The sequence below is a fragment of the Rhipicephalus sanguineus genome, chromosome 7, assembly GCF_013339695.2.
Source record: "Rhipicephalus sanguineus isolate Rsan-2018 chromosome 7, BIME_Rsan_1.4, whole genome shotgun sequence".
Lineage (NCBI taxonomy): Eukaryota > Metazoa > Arthropoda > Arachnida > Ixodida > Ixodidae > Rhipicephalus > Rhipicephalus sanguineus.
The window spans coordinates 50,213,460-50,235,119 of record NC_051182.1 but is presented as its reverse complement, the minus strand read 5'-3'; the positions used below and the strand labels follow the sequence as shown (position 1 = coordinate 50,235,119).

At 49.6% G+C, this 21,660-nt stretch overlaps 1 protein-coding gene across 1 annotated transcript; it reads right to left on the bottom strand.

Moving 5' to 3' along the window:
* Nucleotides 1-16,532: 16,532 nt before the first annotated feature.
* Nucleotides 16,533-20,704, bottom strand: LOC119398681 (uncharacterized). The gene is made up of 2 exons (XM_037665512.1): nucleotides 20,414-20,704; nucleotides 16,533-19,136 (listed from the first exon to the last, which is right to left on the bottom strand). The coding sequence occupies exons 1-2, from the start codon at nucleotides 20,702-20,704 to the stop codon at nucleotides 16,533-16,535; spliced, it is 2,895 nt and encodes a 964-aa protein (XP_037521440.1).
* Between the last annotated feature and the right edge of the window lie 956 nt (nucleotides 20,705-21,660).

The window sequence follows — 21,660 nt, the reverse complement described above, 5'->3', positions numbered from 1 at the left end:
CGTGCTAGGAAACGTCCCAAGTTGAGAGTCCCGCGGGGATCTAGATTGTGCGCTAAGCGCATCGCGAGGAAGCGAATGTCGATGAGATTCAGGCGCCGATGTTTCCGTCTGTTCTCATCTTTTTCACTGCCGTGTAGAGGCAGGAGCGCAACGAGGTGTCGCGCACATAGGTATCGTGACAAATGCCCCAAAGTATGCACAAAGAGTCGTGCAAAAAGAAAGCGTCCGCAAGACAGAAATGCGGCGAAGGTCGCGACGCGTTTGAGGAAGAAGTTCGGACGTCGGCGCGAAATTGCGAGAGGGGCGCGATTGTCATTGTTGACCGGTTTCTACAGCATGCGTCTGAACCACCAAGAGAAAAGGAGGAGAGTAGCGCATGGCTCGCGGAAAGGGTCAGGGGGCAAAGGAACTTCCCGTTGTTCTTTTCGAGGAACGTTCGAGCAGCTGCGAAACCGCGTGGTCGGTGAGTTGTGCGAAGCAGCAGGAGGTGACAAATGCAAGCCCGCTTCGGGGAACGTAGTGGGGCTCGACGAGGGGGTAATTAAGTTTCATGCGTGTCGTACACCCCGCTTGTCGAGAAAGGCCTTCTGGGCGCGACCACCACGAGTGCGCCTGAAAAGTTGTTGAGGACAGCTGTTGGCTTTCCTGGAATATCGACTCCGGATTTGATGGAAGGAATTTTGACTGTTGATTTTAGTTAGTAATTAGTATTCCTTGTTATTTCCGCGAGTGTCGATGGCTTAGTTAACTGTTATTCAACTTTGTTTTCTTTAAGCGCTCTTTGGTTTTGTTTGCCGATATGCGTTGTGTAGTTAGCTATCGGAAGGTTAGTGACACGCATCAGAGCGAGTCGAGGGCTTTAAGAGATGAGCGCCTTGAATAGGGTTACGTCAGCTGACTATGAAAAGAGTTTGTGGCGTTTCCGTTGCGTATCATGCGTGGACACAAGGAATCATTGGGCAGTTTTCGGGTGGCGTGCCCTGAGTTAGCGTTGGCGTTTGAGGCCCGCTGTTGCCGTCACTTAGCGGGAGCCCGCAAGCACTTGGCGTATGACACGTGCGCAGGTGCACGAAAGGCCGGCGCAGGGCTTTGCGCGCGCCGTTCGGGAGCTCCCTAATGAGTCAGGGTGTCCCACGAGTTGTATAGCGGAACCTTAGGCGTTAAGGTTCCGCTTAAGCTGGGGGCTTGCGGGAAGGATAAGCAAGCCTAGGCTTTGTGCCAGTTTTTGCAGAGCCACGCAAAAATTATTTTTGTTTGTTTGTTGTGCTTTTCGCGTACGTTCTGTGTAGGAGCGAATGAGGAAGGGTTATAGCGAGTCGCTCGGTTGTTTGTAAAAATTGTGACCGCAAGAGTAGAGCTAGGTTAGTCGTATATCCGCTGAGTAAAAGCTCGCAGTGGCACTAGTGCGTGCAATTACGGATGTCATTTGCGAATTCAGTTCCTGGTGTGGCTGCAGCGTGACCGAGTGCTCACGGGAACATGTCTAGCTTTAGTGGTGCAATATTAAGAATAACATGCGGAAGCAGTAACCCGCATGGGAGTGAGCTGACGGCGTAAAATAATACACGTTAGCCGTGAGTAAAGATTTATGCGACCGCTAATGGTGAAAGAGTCGTAGTGTTCGTCGAGCGTAACCGAATTTATCTTGTTTGTGTTTACTGCAGAGGCAGTAATTTTGACCTATGTAGTGTCTATAATTTGGAGGGTAATCTTCTAGCGTTGTAGTTGAAAATTGTTTCAACAGAACTAGCTACAGGTTGAGTTTTGTTTTGTTTTTGTACTAGTTAGCATGAGCATTTAGGGCGAAGGGTAGTTCAACATGGTTTTATGTGAAGCGTGTAAGCTTTATTTTCAATATCAGTTCATAGTTAGTAGAACCATGTTGTGTTCTTACTGTGTTACGCTTACGCTGAGAGCGTTTAGTGAGAATTTAGCGAAGCCTTTGAGCTTCCGTTGGCTTCCTTGGTTGTTTACCTTCCATGCCTAAGCAGCTGTACTACAATTACAATTTTTGTATTACCTCGGAGTTGTTTCTTTAACAACACGTGAAATGGAGGTCTGTTGTTGAACTTGTCGCCATGTGATACGCACTTCTCCTCGTTTTATTTAAAGCGGGAACGTTAGTTGTCAGTAGGATTTGTTTCATTCATGTCTGGCAATTGGAGGGAGTGCGGAGGGCACTTGCAGCGTTGGGTGTAGTTTGACAATGGTTGCCCTGTCGAGTTCGTCTTATCCACAGGAACATCGAGTCCGTGCCAGCTGAGTGTTCGTGTGGAAGGTCACGAGAGCAGTGATCCTGGGAGCTTCGCCTCGAGCCGTGGATGAGCCTGGTGTCCGGCCGCATCAATTCAGCCGAGCTACGTGGAGCAGCTCGTCCTCATGAGGCATTGTTTTGTGGCGGGGGTGCTGTTGTGCCAGAGCACCTGACCGAACGTCGAAGCAGGGATCAACCCCTGCATGCTTTGTCTGCAATCCCGGGAAAACGGCGTCTTCGTCCAGCCGGCCCCGTCAACTGACGACAGTCGTGCTTCCAAGCTACCCAGCTATGGACAGGCTGCTCAACATACTGCCAAGTGCGTATCGTTCAGCGGGTTATCGCGCGATAAGGGCTGTCGCTTTTCCTTGCGTGTTTCATACTCGCTCAGGGTAGCTGTCCTAAATGATGACGTGCACGTCTTATCGAATTCCGCGATAGACGGTAGGTGGGCGGTGAATGGTCTCATGCCACTGCCTTAAAAACGAGCTGCGGGGAGTGAACAGGATTCATTTCTTTCTTTTCTTGTAGACGGTCGCTCGCCACAACAGGCACGCTTGCGGCGAAGCCGTTGAGCGATCTTTGTTTTTCGTTGAGGGGGGCACAAGTTCGCTCCGAAAAAAGTAGTACGTTTTCTTGTTCCTGTGTCGTCCGTCGACTTCACGTACTTGCCATACGTGACATATCTGGTGGAATGCTGGGTATGTTCCAGTCTGCGTCCTCAAGCCTTGATCAGAATTCAAGCAGCGACGAAGAAACGCCGAGAAGAAGTCGCCGAAAGAAGGGACTGCCTCCAGAGTACGGACTGCTGCCGGAGAAGACCCACGAAAAGCCGGGCACCGTAACAGCTGCAATGAATCAGCCGTCAGCACCAGCTACCTTTCTGCTGCAGCAGCCACGAGAACCTCCGACTTTCCATGGTGCGCCGTGCGACGACCCGGAGGACTAGCTTGAGAAGTTCGAGCGTGTGGCAACACACAACCAGTGGAATGAAGAATCCAAGCTGCGTCATGTATATTTCGCTCTACAGGGGTCTGCGCGCACTTGGTATGAAAACCAAGAGTCCTCATTCACGTCGTGGGACGTATTCAAGAGCAGCCTCCTGCGCACGTTCACTAGCATCGTACGGAATGAGAGAGCTGAAGTGCTACTTCAGTCGAGGGTCCAGCACCCAAACGAAAGTGTGACAATATTTGTCGAAGAGATGAAGCGTCTCTTTAACAGGGCGGATCCCGCAATGCCAGAGGAGAAAAAGCTCAGATATCTGCTCCGAGGCGTAAAAGAGGAAATTTTTTCTGGGCTGATGCGCAACCCGCCGAACAACGTTGAGGACTTTGTTACAGAGGCTGCAAACATCGAAAAGACGCTCGATGTGCGTAGAAGACAGTACGGACGCCCCGCACAAGGTTCTTCAATTTCTGCCTCAGAATGCGATGCATTAAATGCGGATAGTCTTCGAGACACCTTCCGAGCGGTTGTGCAAGAAAACCTTAGGAAGTTGTTCCCGGCATCGCAGCCACAGGTCGCAGCGCTAAGCGATGTGATTAGGCAACAAGTCCAGGAAGTCATTCTTGAAGCTGCTCCGGCCTTGCCTAAACCTGAGCTTCCTTGCAACATGACTGCGCCGCAGCTATCCTACGCGTCGGTACTGCGTAACCAGGCGCAATCATCTCGGCCGCAGTTCTCAGTGCCACTGCTTCCCCAGCCGCCCACCCACCGTGTTAGTTACCAACGGCCTCCCCCGAGAAAGCATGAAGTCTGGAGGACATCTGACAACCGTCCACTCTGTTTCCATTGTGGCGAAGCCGGCCACGTGTACCTCCGCTGCTTCTACCGTGACCTAGGCCTTCGAGGGTTTCCCATCGACGCCCCACGGCCCCAGCAAGGTCAGAGGCCTCGTGAAGTTGAAGAATACCTCTCTCGAGGTGAAGACAGGCAGAACTCGCGTTACAGGTCGCCATCACCTTCGTTTCAGCGCTCTTCTCGATCTGGCTATGTAGGAGCGGCGCGGGGTAGGTCTCCGAGCCCAAGTATGGGAAACTGAAGACATTAACTGATGGAGGTGCGGTTGCTGCCCATCGGACTGCTGAAGAGCCTCCCCTGGTACAAGAAGATCCGTTAAACGCATCTGCAACAGCCGCACAAGATACATCCGTCGGTTTGGTTGGCAATGCGCCGACGAGGCGCGTAAAGACCGATTTACGACGAAGCCGTGACCCCAGACAACGTCGCAACTGCACCGTGATGCCACATTCTTCGGATGTACAAGTGCTCGTAGACAACCTGAACGTAACTGCACTCGTTGACACTGGCGCCGATTTTTCCGTACTAAGCGCAGGATTTGCAGCGAAGCTTAAGAAGGTCCTCACAAAGTGGGATGGTCCACAAATTAGAACTGCTGGCGGCCATCTTGTGGCACCAAAAGGAAGATGCACAGCTAGAGTGACAGTTGAAGACCACGTATACCCGGTTGCCTTTGTCGTATTAGATCGGTGCTCTCGTGACGTCATTCTTGGGCTGGACTTCCTTCAAGCAAACAACGCCGTCATTGACCTAGAAGGACAAAGTGTTAGCCTCGCAACCGACAACGCCATTGACGAAGTTCCGACTGCTCCCACGTGCATCTCGCTTGCAATCCTCGATGACCAGGTCACACTACCCCCGTTTTCGGGTGTCCTAGCTCTTGTCGGTGGCACCAATTCTACAGACCTTGAAGGATTAGTCGAAGCTCACCATGGCTTGCTGCTCAGTCAGGACATTTCTGTGGCCAGAGGTGTCACCCATCTCTCTGGCGGAAAAGCCAACGTCCTGATTACAAACTTTGGGCCCGAATATCGTCATCTCAACCAAGGTACAATCGTGGCAACATTTCAGACCGTTCCAGACATCGCTGACGTCGTCACGCTCGAAGAGCAGCAGCCTCGAGCAGCAAATAATTGGTTCGATGTGAATCCTTCCCTACCGCAAGCAAAACAAGATCGTCTTCGATCCCTCCTCGTCAACTACCAGGATTGTTTCGCTTCATCGTCCAAGGTCCGTCAAACAGCGCTGGCGAAACATCGCATCATTACGGACGAAACAGCACGACCCATACGGCAGTCTCCATACCGTGTGTCTATGAAAGAACGCGATGCTATCAGCAGACAGGTAAAAGAAATGCTCACAGATGACATCATCGAGCCGTCCAAAAGTCCATGGTCTTCTGCCGTCGTGCTGGTACAGAAAAAAGATGGTAGCCTACGATTCTGCGTAGACTATCGCCGGCTCAACAAAATAACAAAGAAGGACGTCTACCCGCTTCCCCGAATAGACGACGCACTGGATCGCCTGTGCCATGCAAAGTACTTTTCATCTATGGATCTAAAAACTGGCTACTGGCAGATCGAGGTAGATGAAAGAGATCGCGAGAAGACTGCATTCATTACGCCAGACGGCCTTTACCAATTCAAGGTTATGCCATTTGGCCTTTGCTGCGCACCCGCCACTTTCCAACGTGTCATGGATACAGTGCTGGCTGGGCTAAAATGGCAAACTTGTTTGGTGTACCTGGACGACGTTGTGGTTTTCGCGCCCAACTTCGATGAACATCTTCGGCGACTAGAGGCCGTACTCGGCGCTATAAGGGCTTCTGGACTGACACTAAAGAGAGAAAAATGCCGATTCGCCTACCAAGAGCTCGCGTTCCTCGGCCATATTATCAGTGGCGCAGGCGTTCTCCCAGACCCGGACAAGACTGCTGCTATTCGCCACTTCCCGCAGCCCCGCAACAAGAAAGGCGTGCGAAGTTTCTTGGGGCTTTGTGCCTACTACAGGCGCTTTGTTAAAGGCTTCTCTGAACTCGCCGAGCCGCTCACACGCCTTACAAAAGATGATGTCCCGTTCGAATGGCAAGAATCGCAGCAAAAAGCATTTCATGAGCTTCAACGTCGCCTACAAGAACCACCTGTTCTTGCGCACTTCGATGATAACGCCGAAACCGCGATTCACACTGATGCCAGCAGTACTGGCCTGGGCGCTGTCCTTGTGCAAAAAGAGAACGGCCAAGAACGGGTGATCGCTTATGCCAGCCGTTCCTTATCGAAAGCAGAAGTAAACTATTCTACAACCGAGAGGGAATGCCTGGCAATAGTGTGGGCCACATCCAAATTTCGACCGTACATCTACGGCAGACCTTTCAGCATCGTCACGGATCACCACTCGCTTTGTTGGTTAACGAACATCAAAGACCCGGCAGGCCGTCTCGCTAGATGGAGCTTACGCCTGCAAGAGTTTGACATGACCGTCGTACACAAGAATGGTAGAAAACATTCCGATGCGGACTGTCTGTCACGTGCCCCCATAGATCAGCCTTCGTCTAGCGATGACGACTGGAATTTTCTCGGAGCAGTAACAAGTTCAAGCTTCGCAACAGAACAGCGTAATGATCAAGAATTACACGGCATCATCGAGTATCTTGAAGGATGAAGAGGAGACGTCCCGCGAATTTTCAAACGCAATGCCTCAACTTTCTGCTTGCACAGCGGTCTTCTGGTGAAGAAGAACTTCAAATCTACCAGCACAGCGTACCTACTCGTCGTGCCATCCTCCTTGAGGTCGGAAATTGTAGGGGCCTGTCATGACGAGCCTGTATCCGGGCACCTTGGCGTAACACGGACCCTGTCACGGATTCGTGAAAAATACTACTGGCCTCGCCTGGCAGCAGACGTTTCTCGCTACGTACGAAAGTGTCGGCAATGTCAACGTCGAAAAACACCCCCCACCAAACCAGCTGGATTCCTACATCCAATAGCACCTGCCACAAGGCCATTCCAACAGATCGGAATGGACTTCCTTGGACCATTCCCGACGTCATCGACAGGAAATAAGTGGATCTTAGTAGCAACAGATTATATGACGCGCTACGCAGAAACACAAGCACTTGTAAGAGCCACCGGCGAAGAAGCTGCCAGAATTTCCATTAATAACATCGTTCTGCGTCATGGTGCTCCAGAGGTGATCATTACTGACAGAGGAACCGCCTTCTGCAGTGACCTTATGCAAGCGATATTGCAGTATAGCCAGACCAGTCACCGCAGAACGACCGCATACCATCCACAGACTAACGGCCTCACCGAGCGGCTCAACAAGACAATGGCAGACATGCTGTCAATGTACGTAGACGTTGAGCACAAGACATGGGACCAAGTGCTGCCCTATGTAACGTTTGCCTACAACACGGCGTTGCAAGAGACCACACGAATGAGCCCCGTTTAGTCTTGTATATGGGCGAACACCTACAACAACACTTGATGCATGTTGCCGCACGTAAACGACAGTGACGTGAATCCTGACGTAGCTCAATATTTGTATCGTGCCGAAGAGGCTCGCCAACTCGCCCGCGTACGGCTAAAGAGGCAGCAAGAACTAGATGCCCAACACTACAACCTTCGACGACGGCAACAAGAGTACACTCCTGGTGACCTTGTGTGGCTGTGGCCGCCTATTCGCCGGCGTGGACTAAGCGAAAAGCTCTTATTACGCTACTTTGGCCCATACAAGGTCCTACGTCGTCTCAGTGAGGTGAACTATGAGATCGTTCCCGAAGGAGCGTTGCAGCGGCAGCGGCGTCGTGCGCGACCTGAGGTAGTTCACGTCGTGAGACTGAAACCTTTCTACGAGCGGTAGACAACCGATTTAATTTTGTGCCGTATTTATGGGCTGAACTTGAAGTGCGCGTACGCAAACACTAAGCTGTATTCATGTTTTGACTGCATTTTTTGCACTGTCCTTTATTTCTCTCTGTGTGCTTTCTTATTTGTTCGCATCGAGGCGATGCTGTCTTTTCAGGGGGGGCAGTGCCACGTGCGTATCGTTCAGCGGTTTATCGCGCGATAAGGGCTGTCGCTTTTCCTTGCGTGTTTCATACTCGCTCAGGGTAGCTGTCCTAAACGATGACGTGCACGTCTTATCGAATTCCGCGATAGACGGTAGGTGGGCGGTGAATGGTCTCATGCCACTGTCTTAAAAACGAGCTGCGGGGAGTGAACAGGATTCATTTCTTTCTTCTTTTCTTGTAGACGGTCGCTCGCCACAACAGGCACGCTTGCGGCGAAGCCGTTGAGCGATCTTTGTTTTTCGTTGAGGGGGGGCACAAGTTCGCTCCGAATAAAGTAGTACGTTTTCTTGTTCCTGTGTCGTCCGTCGACTTCACGTACTTGCCGTACGTACATACTTTTTTTAGTATTGTATTGTGTGTTTATTCACAACAAGGTTGCGAGGATGACCAGGCAAAAAAGCTGCATTGAGCAGCTTGAGGGGAACCTGGCCACCTCATACACTGGGCGGCTTCACAGCGGTCAAACACGCTATATACATAATCAATGGGCTAACTAAAACAGAAAAGCAATAAACATCCACGGTCGGAAATAAATAAACAAGGTATTGTGGAAACATAAGAAAACAAGGGAAAGAAATTAGGCGAAGTGTTAAAGACATATAAAAAGACAAACAAATGGACCCATGGTAGCACAAGCAATCACATAAATACATCGCGTAGCCTTTTTAACGACAGAGTTGATACACTGAGACCATTCTCTTTGTATAATTGATTTAGAGCTGTAGGTAAACAAAACTGTAGCATTTGGTCACCGTATTTAGTTCTGTTTTTGTTAACGATCCAAGGTTCTAAATAACGAAATTTATAAAAAGAATTATGTTGCTGTAAGGATGCCAATTTTGTTAAAGCGTTGTCATTCTTACTTCTTTCCATTCTATACATGCGGCAAAGCCTATATGTGTACAAAGATTCAATTTTTATAGTTCTAAGCTTTGTAAACAAAGGAGCAGTATGCCAAAGATATGGCACCCTGGAGACAAGGCGTATTGCTCTTTTTTGTAATACCGTCAGCTTGTGAATGTTATCAGCTGAAGTCGTCCCCCAGACTAGAATTCCGTATTGAACTAGGGAAAGAAACATTGAATTATATAACATCATATTAATGGATGTAGGAAGATAGTTACAATGGCGACGCATAGTACCTATTGCTCTAGATAATTTACTAACTAAGTGATTCACTTGGCAATCCCACGACATAGTTTCAGAGAAATATACGCCAAGCGATTTGAAAGACGATAGTATTTCTATTTCAGTATTATTTAATTTAATGGGGGTTAGTTGAAATTGTTTGTTACGTGGATGAAACATCACCGCCTTTGTTTTTTCTACATTAATCTTAAGACAATTACTTGTCGCCCACTTTTGTATACTTGCAAGCGTCTTATTGGCTCGATTTGACATTTCAGAACCTGAGTCACCATCAAAAAACAGACTTGTATCGTCTGCGTAAATTACGCACTTAGCAGATGGATCAACATTGACTATGTCATTGATGTACAATATGAAGAGATACGGACCCAATATGCTCCCCTGTGGGACGCCTGTTCTTACAGATTTCAACTCCGATTGGTCCCTGGCTATAGCTACGAACTGTGATCTGTGCTGAAGGTAGGACGTAATAAGAGAATGAGCTACGCCGCGAATACCGTAGCGATCAAGTTTTTTAAGCAAAACATCATGACTGATAAGGTCAAAGGCCTTAGAAAAGTCGAGAAAAATTCCAAGCACCATTTTCTTTTCCTCAAATTTTTGCAATATAAACTCCTTTTGGGTCATTAGGGCTAATTCAGTTGACCTGTTCTTACGAAAACCGAACTGTGCAGGACTTATGATACCAAAGTGGTCAGTAAACGAACAAAACCGCGCTAAAATCACCTTCTCTAAACCTTTCGAAAAAACAGGCAACACTGATACAGGGCGGTAATTTGAAAGATTATTCTTGTCGCCTTTTTTAAATATTACTGTCACCTTTGCCGTCTGCATGCTACGAGGAAAAACGCCTGTTGAGAAACACAGATTAAAAATGTGCTCTAGGCAAGATGCAATTATGTCTATGGCGAATTTTATCGGCGCTGTTTAAATACCAAATGCATCAGTGGCTCTGCTGTTACGTAGTGACAAGAATGAAGAAATAACTTCTTGCGTTGTAACACCCCTTAGGAATAATGAATGCTTATTAGGTGTATTCATGTACGAAAGGTCGATACTATCACATGCCTGACCGATGGACAAAAAAAATCGTTAAAAGCATTAGCAAGATCAACCCCTTTTAGTTCATTGCCGTCTTTTATGACTGTGGTAGTTTTTTCAAGCGCAGTCCCAGTTATTGAAGCAAGTGTCCTCCAAATTTTATCAGGGCGTCCTGCAGGTGAGTTGAAGATATTAAAGTAATAGTGCTTCTTAGCAACCCTTAATTGTTTTGTGACGTAGTTCCTATATTCTTTAAATGCTTTTAATGCTTCCGGTGATTTAGTTTCTATAAATGAGCCGTACAACCTGTCTCTCTTATTTATAAGCTTAAGCAGGTGCTTATCTATCCACGGTTTGCGACATTTCTTTGTCTGCTTTAAAGTTTTTACCGGGAAACATGCGTAGTATATTTCCGTAAAAACTTGCATAAACTTATCATAAGCCGCATCTGCCTCTTTTAGTATGTCACGCTACCTCTTTTAGTATGTCACGTACTTGCCGTACGTGACATACTAAAAGGACGTCAACACCTGCTACTTAAGGGGACGTCAACATACTAAAAGGACGTCAACACCTGCTGCTTAAGGGGACGTCAACGTACTAAAAGGAGCGTCAACACCTGCTACCTAAAGGGACGTCAACATACTAAAAGAACGTCAACACCTGCGACCGGCGGACGGTCAACAGGACAATGGACGGCTAGAGGATTTAAGGCCGTGCCGGTCCGTCGATAGGAGGGAAGGAGAACGACTCGAACGGAGTCGACCGAGTCGAACCAGCCGACGTGGTCGGGCTGGAAGTCATGTTGCTTAAGAAAGAAAACATGTAATTAGTCTGTACATATAATTTTTTCCTTCTTCGCCTTGCCCTTACTGACCACTGCGAGCACGATGCACACCCATGTTCGCACCGGCCACGCAACGCGAGTCCCAACAGCGGTTCCAGAGGTGGGGTACAACGACGCGTATTCCCAGCAACGAGCCTGAGGGACGACATCGGAACATAATTGTGGCGGTAGCGATGGGCCACGCTACCTCATTCCTAACAGTGGTGGCAGCGGTGGGATGTCACGACCTCGTATTCTACGCTGCGCACCCGAGGGGCCCTACTTCATTTCTAACAATACTAAATAGTGCATGCATGACAAATATGGGATACATGGTGGACTACATGCCATGGCAAGAATGATTTCATTTGGCTCAAAGACAAACAAGGCGATGTATGCAGCTCTTTGCTGGCTGCTTCGCATTACGTCGATTCCCACAGTGCTTGGGACATTGCCGGATTTTTTCTTCTTATTTCTCGCGATAGCCGTTACAGACACCGGTGGCGGCGGCAGCCAACTAGAGCGCCCAAAACGGCCGTTGTTGTGATCCCATAACAGCTTTCGCTGTAAAAGAAAGCAGAAAAGTCATTTGGTATGAGCTTTCTTCGCCGACTTCTATTCTAAAGCCACGAAAGCCCGCATCTCTTCTGTGCAATCTCGGGTGTTGTGGTAAGCTGCAATTACGATCAACAGAAAAAAAGAAAGGATCAAGACGATGATGTTTATAATCGTCTACTTGGCGATTGCGGTGTCATGTTTTTCTTTCGTGTGCAAAGAAAATCTAAAGAGAACGTTGGGTGGTGGTCTCGTGGTTGTGGCGCACGAGTGCCCAACCGAAGTTCGTGGGTTGAAATCGTGGCACCAGGTTATGTGCAGAAAGCTTGTAATGCCTCCGATCCTGGAGCCTGTGCAAAACCAAGTTAAGAGTAGAAAGCTTACGGAGGCGGCCGGTGGAGGTTTGATAGATCCACCGAGAAGAAAAATAATATCGCTTGCGCCTTCGGGTCGTGTAAGGCGAATGCATAAGGAACCATGCGAGTTTTTCAGTTCAATGCAGTTATAGACCGATGATCAACGGCGGCACTGTGACGCATTTCAGAGCGACACAGCCGCCGAGCTTCGCCGCTAGACCAAGAGAGGGTGCCGTCATCTCATCATCGGAATGTTTTGAGAGTTTCGCACCTAGTGGCGCTCCCACGCAGAGCGAATAGGAAAGTGCCAGCTGGTGTAGGCCCGCCGAGAACGACAGTGCGCGCTCGACCGAGACCGACAGTGCCGTCGAAGGGCGGATCCTGCCGTCAGGCCTAAGTGAGCAAAGGAAGAAAGAATACGTCGATTGCTCCACCCTACTTCAGGAATACGGGACACAGCCAACAAAAGGAAACAACGTAAAGAAAATCCTAAGGTGGCTGACAGAGAAACAAGCGAAACGTCGGTATCGAGTCGATATCGAGCCCGAGATGCGGGCGCGCAATATTGCTGCGAAAAAACATAGGGCGAGGGGGCGCTCTCACGTCCCCAGGACCCGCTTAGAATGCAGTTGGCCACAATTTTTGCTTTGTATTTTGATTATGATTGTTCTTGTCAGGGAGCAAAGGGGGTAAGTAGCTGGCAAAAATTAAGAGGGAGGGGGCTGCCGCTCCTTCAAATCAAACTTCTTCACCCCCCCCTGGCGCCAACCCTCATAAACACCCTCATAGGCCCTCATAAGCACCCTCATAAACAATGTCGTCACTCATATTTATTTATTTATTTATTTAACATACCTTACAGGCTCTCGTTAGAGCATTGGGTAAGGGGGGCTTACAGAAAAAAAGAAAGAAAAATGAGAACGTATACAGTTCAAATATACAAATAAATGCAACATAACAGCGACACTAATAACAGTAATAGAACATTGACTACAAGGAAAATACAGTCACCAAGTATATGCACATCCATACAAATGTCTATGAAATGATGCTAGCTGTAGTGAGAGAGTAGTTTCTCGCGGAACGCGTTGTTGTTAGTGACTGAAGCTATCACGTCGGGAAGATCATTCCACAGTGAGATTGCCTGTGGCAAAGCAGATAAGTTGAACGCGCGTGTTCTGTCAAAAATACGCCTAAAGCAGCGCTGATTTCGCATGCGTGCAGACATGCGATCCGGTGTGTGTAGAGGGAAAGCGCATGGATTTCTGCTATTAATGTACCTGTGAAACAACACAAGGAGGGCTATCTTGCGGCGGATATCCAATGGTTGTAAAACCGATCTCGCGTTTAATTTGTGATACACTACTGTGACATTCGTAGTTCTGAGTGATGAAGCGGGCTGCTCTGTTTTGAATGGCTTCGATCATCTGTATTAAATAGTGTTGATAAGGTGACCAAACTGGTGAGGCATATTCTAACTGTGGACGTACGAATGTTAAATAGGCTATTTTGCGGACGCTCGATGTGGGAGTAATGGAGTAATGGAGTAATCCCTTCACATGCGCAGTCAGAACCTACTGCTTCTTTGTTTTGCATTATCGTATTCAGTACTCCATGCTTTTGAACGTTTGTAGGGTGATTGATTCAGTCGCGTGATTTCTAATCATCTTTCGTATATGCGACGCAAACGAAGAAAAAACTGACAGTGCCTTTAGCTAACACTACGTAGAGCGAAGGCGAAAGTTTATGCTCTCGCGTTTTGTGAGTTGATAGTTTACATTTGATTCACCTTGAATTTCACTTTTCAATCACATTAAATTCACTAAATTGAATTTATTGTACGCTGATTCACTCCTGGTTCACTTTAATGAACGTGGAGTCCCGTTACGTTAACTTTAATTTCTTTTTCAAATCACACGACGTCAGGACGTGGTGGCCAGCTTGCGACGTGGTGGTCAGCGTTGCATCATTCGCAGTAGATATACAGAGGTCCTTTCTTCACTGGTTAAGAACCATGTTGTGTACTTTCGATCAGCTTGCCATATGACCAAATATTTTGTCAATATTTGAGTTCCTATGAAAATGGCACGCCGGAGAGACGTTATCATAAATCGAACAAGTAGCAATTCGCCCAATTTCCAGTCTTACTTTCACTCCTTTTTTTCTCAGTATCCTGATCGAGACGTTATTAGACATGGAGACTGCACGGCGAAGGCACGTGACGAGCATGATCTTGGCACGTTTTCATGCTCACTACAAGAGAAAATTTCCCTTTGTTTCACAAAGCAACAATCACATCAGCACGCTCATGATACGTGCGCGCATGCTTAACACACTTACAAGAAAATAGTTTCATTTCCCATTAGTATTCACCATACTGTCACGTGGCTACAGAGGCCCAGGCAGGGTTTATTCAACGCAGAGCAACATGGCTCGTACCAAACGCGTCGGTTGGGCTTGCTCTCAAAGGGATGAGCGCTCGCACTTCTTTCTTTCTTGCGTGGCCTGTGCATCTGCCTTTGCATATCACCCTCTACTACAGGTGGCATCTCGCGTTACAGAATTGCGATGACCTTTACTCAGCCCAAAAGAACACCAAAGCCCTGTTACACGAAAAACAGCAAATAGCGCATATTGTTTTTATAGTCTTTATACTTGAGAAAGCGTGATTTCTCATTAGTACTTTTAATTAGGGGGCTTTATGGAACATTTCTAGAGCCTTACAAATATCCCTAGATTCAATAAAACACGCTAAGTCGCTGAGAGATATAGACAAATTCCTAGATCTAGGGATATATATCTAGGGTTGGCAGTACTGATGCCAACCATGGTCGACGTTTTATCCCTAGATTGACCCCCGAAAATAACCTAGATTGGATGAAAAATCCCTAGACTGAGTTTCTATGTCTTGATTTAAGCTAATTCACCTTTCGAGAAGTATAAAGATAGCTCGCCTTTGGCCCAATTCATCTGCAGCCTATTGAAGTATAAACATCATATGAACAGCCACGGAAGGCCTTCTTTCTGCGTTTTCTCTAGAGCAGCGTGTTATATTAAGCGCTCTTCCAACGTCAGCCGACTTGGGACGGGCCACTGCGAGCAACGCAGTGGCCTGTTTGGTCTGTGGACGCGGCCTATACTCAGCATTCCATGCTTTTTTGATGTCATCAGGCCAGTTATTTCAATAGCATAATTTCTATACTCCGTCTAAGAAGAACCTTGGAGCACTATAGAAGCTGCAGGGCTTGTTACCCAATAGGAAAGGCGAAAGAACCCGAAGACGTGTCCGTACGCGTCGCGTCGTCTTCTCGGTGTCTCTTTGCCGTCGGTTGCCATGCTTTCTCGGCGTACACGCAAAACCTTCTTCGGGAACACCATCTCGCCCGGTTTATTTGATGTTCATGAACTCTTATGTGCGGGCAGCGTTCGCTGGCGTTTGCCAAGATCGCGGTCCTTTTTATAACGACGTTCATACTGGCGCTTTCATCGAGTTCTTTCTTGACTGCACCAAAATACAAACCTTGATTCCACCATAAAATATTGAATCTTTGACCGATAGCGCTCCGAAGATTCAGTCGACGCACTTTCAGCGGCCATCACGTACTGTTATTTAACGGAACAGCAAATCATTGGCGCAGCAAACAATTATAGGCATTGAGAGCGTTTTGAATCGTGAACGGCTCACCGGCGCTAATGCTGTAACGCCATCTGCATGTCAGTTGAATTGAGACCACTTTTACGGCGCGGCACCGCTTTGGTATTCCTAGCTACATTTAAACAAACAATTGGCCTACATAATAGCGACAGCAGATACATGGTACTTTGCATTTCGCGTTAGATGAGACTAAGCGATGATATATTATACCACTTATTTCTTGCTGTCCAGGTAGATAGCCAGTAAAATGCATGACTTCGAATGGAAGCGGACGGTCTGGGCTGTATGGGGGATAACATGTTTCTGTACGTTGTAGCAGTTACACTCTAGGCCGAAATTGGGCAAAGTTGGACTAACTGCAGTCGTTAAAGAAACGGATAAACGGTTCGTCTCACAGGGCATAAATGCGAGACAGTGCGTGTCGTGCGCAAACGCCCGGGAAGAAAGGGACCAACGGGGGAAATAACTGTGCGCCGATCGCCTGCTGCCGCGCTGCACTTCTCGGCCCTGTCGGCTAGCACGATTACGAGTTATATGCGTTGTACGCCATAGTGAAAGCGAATCACTATTACAACAAATAGAAGCTGTTATGAGAGTCAAGTTCAACTCGCGCCGGCTCACATACTGCAGCGAGTGAGCGAGCGCGCTCACCCACGTGTCTTCCCTATCGCGCTGCCGGACCCAAACAAGTGCAAGCCTTCGAGCCCAGACACCGCAGATAAGATGCTTCAGTGGGCCGAATTAGGAAGAAGTACGATCATGATGATCAAAAGTTTATTTCTTGCAAAAGAGGGGACCGACCCAGACATCGGTTACGCTGCTTAGAGGAGGTCAGCGGGAATGCCTTGGGATGCCGCGGCCTCCAATGCGCGTGAGATTACCCGGCGTTGCTGTGCCGAGTCGGTGGTACGCAGAAGGGACTCCCACGTATCTTCTGTGTGTGAAGCGTCAGCGTACTGTGAGCACGTCCACGCCATGTGTATGAGGGTGGCTGACTGTGAGCAGTATCTGCAGTGTGGTGTCACGAGGTGTGGGTATACCTTGCTATAAAGCCAGGGGTTGGGAAAGACACCCGTCTGAAGCTTGCGCCACAGGACGGCATCACGTCGGGGGAGGTCTTTATGAGCTGGAGGGTAGTGGAGACGGCCTAGTCTGTAGTGCTGTAAAATGTCTGTGTAAATAACCAAAGGAGATTGTTTTTCGCAGGCGTGGGAGGGCGAAGAATGGGAAGTGTGAGGCGTGAGGAACTCCGCCCGGCAGTTGAGATCTCGGGCGAGAGTGTGTGCCTGCACATTTCCACTAAGAGATTCATGGGCCGGGGCCCAGATAAGAAGGCAAGGTGAGGTAGGCGGGGTGTGATCCTTTATGATTGAGTATGCCTGTGTAGAGATACGGCCCGCGTCGAAATTTCGGATGGCGAGTTGGGAATCGCTTACGATCACCTTGGTTGTACGGTCGGTCATTGCCAAATGAATGGCAACCTCTTCAGCAACTGTTATATCGGTGGAGTGAATTACGCTGCATGGCGTGCTCCAACCGCGGTGTGGGGCCAGGGCGACAGCCACCTTTGTTGAACGATGTGGGTGCCGAGAGGCGTCTGTGTAGGTGACATCGGAGCGACTTGGGAAACGTTTCTGTAGTTGGCGCGCACGGTCGGCCCTGCGATCCGCGTGATGTTCGGGGTGCATGTGTTTGGGGAGTGGAGGATTACAGAGGCTGACTCGTTCAGCTGTCGGTATGTCTTGGTAAGTGGTGGCCGCCCGCGTGGAGATGAGTCCAATTTGGTGCAATACAGCGCGTCCCCCATGCGTGAGTGAGAGTCGCTGGTACTGGGACGTGGGGGTAGCTTCGATAAGCTCGTTGACCATGTTCGACACCCCAAGGGCCATAAGTATGGAGGTAGAAGTGGACATTGGGAGTCCTAAGGCGGTCTTGTATGCCTTCCGAAGCGAAGCATCGAGGCGATCGAGATCAGCGCGCGTAAGGCGGAGGTAGGGGGCCACGTAGGTGATGCGTGTGCAGACGAATGCCTGAACGAGCCGAAGAAGGTTGGATTCGCGCATGCCTGCGTACTTGTTGGCAACCCGCTTGAGAAGGCGACCAATTTGGATGGCAGATTGGTCGATTCGCTGAAGAGCGGCGGAGTTGCCACCATTGGCCTGTAGGTGCAGTCCTAGGATGCGGATGTGATCTGTTTGAGGGATTGGCATCCCCTGTACTTGTAGATGGAAAGAGACCTGCTTAGGTTTGCGTCCCTGTGGTGGAATAACAATGTACTCGGATGTGCTTGCCGAGCAGGACAGGCCAACCGTAGTGAGATAGCTGCCCAAGCGGTCGATGGCTGTTTGTAGGGTTTCTTCGATTTCGCCATCGCTACCTCGTGTAACCCACATGGTGAGGTCATCTGCATAGAGCGTGTGATGCAGATTTGGGATGGCAGCCAGAAGTTCGGGAAGTCCGAACAGTGCAACATTGAAGAGGAGTGGGGGTAGCACGGAGCCTTGAGGTGTTCCACGGCTGCCGGGGGTGATGGTGGAAAGCTCTCCTTCGCCGGTGTCAAGTTGCACTTGGCGATTGGTAAGGAAATCCCTCACATATGTATACGTCCTGTTCCCCACTACCAAAGCCTGTAAATTCTGCAGGATGGCGGTGTGCTGTACATTATCAAATGCTTTAGAAACATCAAGACCAACAACGACTTCCGGTGCCGCCAGGTTACCCACACAGGACGTGATTGAGATGGGACGCAAATTGGCTAGCGTGGGGCTCTTTCCCGGTTTGGGAATCAGAATGAGGTTGGCAAGTTTCCAGCCCTGGGGAATGGAGCCTTGCTCCCAACATTGCTGTATATAGTCCGTGAGGGCTTGGATAGAAAAATCGTCCTGGTTTCGGAGCATGCGATTGGTGACTCGATTGGGACCAGCTGCAGAATTTGTCTTAAGGCGATTTCGTTCCGCCCGCACCTCTGCTCTGGTTATGGGGGCATCAAGGAGCGGGTTACCTACCCCCTGATATGCTGGAAGAGGGATAACGGGTCCAGGGCGGATGTAGGTGTTGATGAGCTCTTGACGCAGGGAAGCGGACGAGCCGGAAAATTCACGAAAGATACGTTCGAGTTGATATTTAGCTTGCAGCTTGCCACTATCAGGATCCAGCAAGTGACGGATCAGTTGCCATGTGTTCTTAGAGTTAGGAGCCTTATTCATTTGGGAACAAATATTCCAGTTCTGACGGATGATGTCCATGGCATAGTTTTCAATGTTTGTGTGCACTCGAGCCAACCGGCGGCGGATGTCTTTATCCCATTTTCGGCTCTGCAAAAGGGTCTCAAGCTTGCGTTTCCTCGCCCAAAGCTTGGCGTAGTGTCGGTCACAGCTAGGCACCGACTTCTCGACATCGATGTCCGTTGTGGCGTCCGCGACGTGCTGGAGGAGGGTAGCGGACCAGGTGGAAATATCAGTAATACGCTGAGGGGTTCCCGATGCTTGTCGTTTGGTACGAAAGCGGTCCCAGTCGGTAAGTCTAGCTGAAAGAAGACGCTCACGCGTGGGCTCCTGGATGACTATTCTCAGAACATAATGGTCACTGCCGAAAGTTTCTAGTGTATTGCACTAAGTGGCATTTACTCCAGGCCCCACGAAGGTGAGATCCGGTGTGGTGTCACGGGCCACTCCCACCCCCCTACGCGTGGTATGTGCTGGGTCGGTAAGAAGATTTAGGTGCAGTGAGTTCCACTCGTTCCATAGAGAACGGCCTTTGGGAGAGTCGTAGTGGTAACCCCACGATGGGTGGGGAGCATTAAATCCCCCGCTATGATATGTGGCTGGTGCTGGGCTAGTTGTTGAACACGGAGAAATAGGGGGCCGAATTCGACCCGGCGGTCCCGGGGAGGGCTATATACGTTGAGCACAAAAAGACAGTGACCAGGTTTACGAGAAGGGCGGGGCAGAATTTCTAAAAGTACGTGATCGGGTAAATTAGAGCCAATGTCATGGGAGATGACATTCATGTTGCGTTTCACTAGAGTTGCCACCTGAGAGTTGGCGCGCCCCGACGTGTATGTCTTGTATCCGGCTAACTAAGCGTGCTTGCCACCCTCTTGAAGCGCTATGATTTCTGGCCGATCGCGGGAGGCAAGAAACTGCTGGAGAACAGGACGCTTACGTGCGAAGCCCCGACAGTTCCACTGTCAGGTGGTGGTATTACGCGAGCGGCCCGCCATCATTAGGATGGGAGTTTGTGCCGCCTGTCACCGAGGACGAAGCGGGGCCAAGTGCAGCGTCGTAAGATTTGCACCGAGCGTCTAGTGCTTTACTCAACGAGTCAAGTTGCTGAGTGAACTGCGCTGTGAGTGATTCGAAATATTTCTCCATAGTGGCTTCCAGAGCCGCGAAGCGTTGGTCTGTGCGTGTTTCACTCATAATCAGAGCTGACGTAAGGCGCTCAATTTGGGCCTGAGTGTCACCCGGTTGTGAACCGCCCACCTCGTAGGCCTTTCTTTTTGCAGCTGTGCCTGCCAACGAGTCAGTGTCCATGGGGGTGGATGCGGATCTTTTTGTCGTGGAAGGTGGATGTGAAAAAGCACTGGACCCTATGCGCTGTTCTATTGTTGTAACCCTGTGCACTAGCTCTGGACTACCGCAGTGAGGTGAGTAATGGCTTTCTCAAGTGTAGTGTTGGTAGTCCCTCCCTGCGTACTCACCGACGCCGCCGCAGAAGGAGTTCCGGAAACTGTGGATCCATGTGGCTTCCCCGCTGGTAGACCTGGCGGAGTAGTAGCAGAGGTAGGCGCCCTCGAGCTGGACGATGGCCGTGATGAGTTGTGGGAAGAGTCGGCCCCAAGTGGTGGGAACGAGGCAGAACGTGCCCTGTGCTTGCGCGGGGTACTACCAGACCGTTGACGGTCCCAGCTACTGGAGCGTTTAAGGGTGACCGCCGTTGGGTCGCTTGATCTTGTTGCTTGGAGTCTTCCTCCTGCTGGAGGGCCTCCCATTGGCGCCGCTTTATGATATACGGGGTCCTGTAGATTTCCTTACAACGGCTTTCGCCTGTGATATGCTGTTTTCCGCAAAGGCGGCACGTCGAGACGCACACGTGATCACTGGGTGGGTCGGGGATGGCGAAGCTTCTACACTTGATCACTGTACTGGCACACACGTCAGCTCTGTGGCCAAGTTCACTGCACCCGTAACACACTTCGAACTTCTTCTTGTATAGGTTGCAACGGTGACGGGCATTGCAGAGGTGGATCCACATGGGAACACGAGGTTCCTTGAAGGTCAACAGCCCGGCGGTGGGGTTCCCCAGACGGCGAAAGTCAACGATGGGAGGGTTACGGGGATCTTCTAATTCTTCATGGATACCTTGGCGGTCTAGGCGGAGGTCAACGCTCCGGATCACACCGCGTCCTTGACTTTCATCGGGTGCGCAGTACACCGAAATTTTGTACGTGTGGGCGTCAATCACCAATTCCTTAAGGCGCAGCACCCGTTCGGCTCGTTCTACTGCCGGGGTGCAATGGGCGAACGTGTTCTGCTTGAGGTTTACTTGAAAGAGGTCTTCGCCGCGAATTGAGGCCTTGGGGAAGTTTGCTGCAGTGCAAACCGCTTCGAATAGTTGAAAGTTGTTAATCTTGGAGAGTAGGAGTCCTCCCCTGGGGCGGACGATGAGCTTGACGGCATCGCTAGGCAGTCGAGGCTGCTTTGAAGCCACCGAGTTGACAGCTGTTCGCCGCCCACGTTGGCGTGGTCTGAGCGAACGATCGGTCGCTGCGGTATCATCATTTGAGGTCTTATGGGACGATGATCGTCCGTCCTTGGTATCGGAAGCCGGGGGGACGGTGGTCCCTTTCGATGTGCGGGCTTCACGGCTCTTATTGACTCGCGTGAGCCATTCGCTGGCTTCAAATTCTTCTGGGATAATTTCCTTGCCCGCGACGATCTCCTTCGT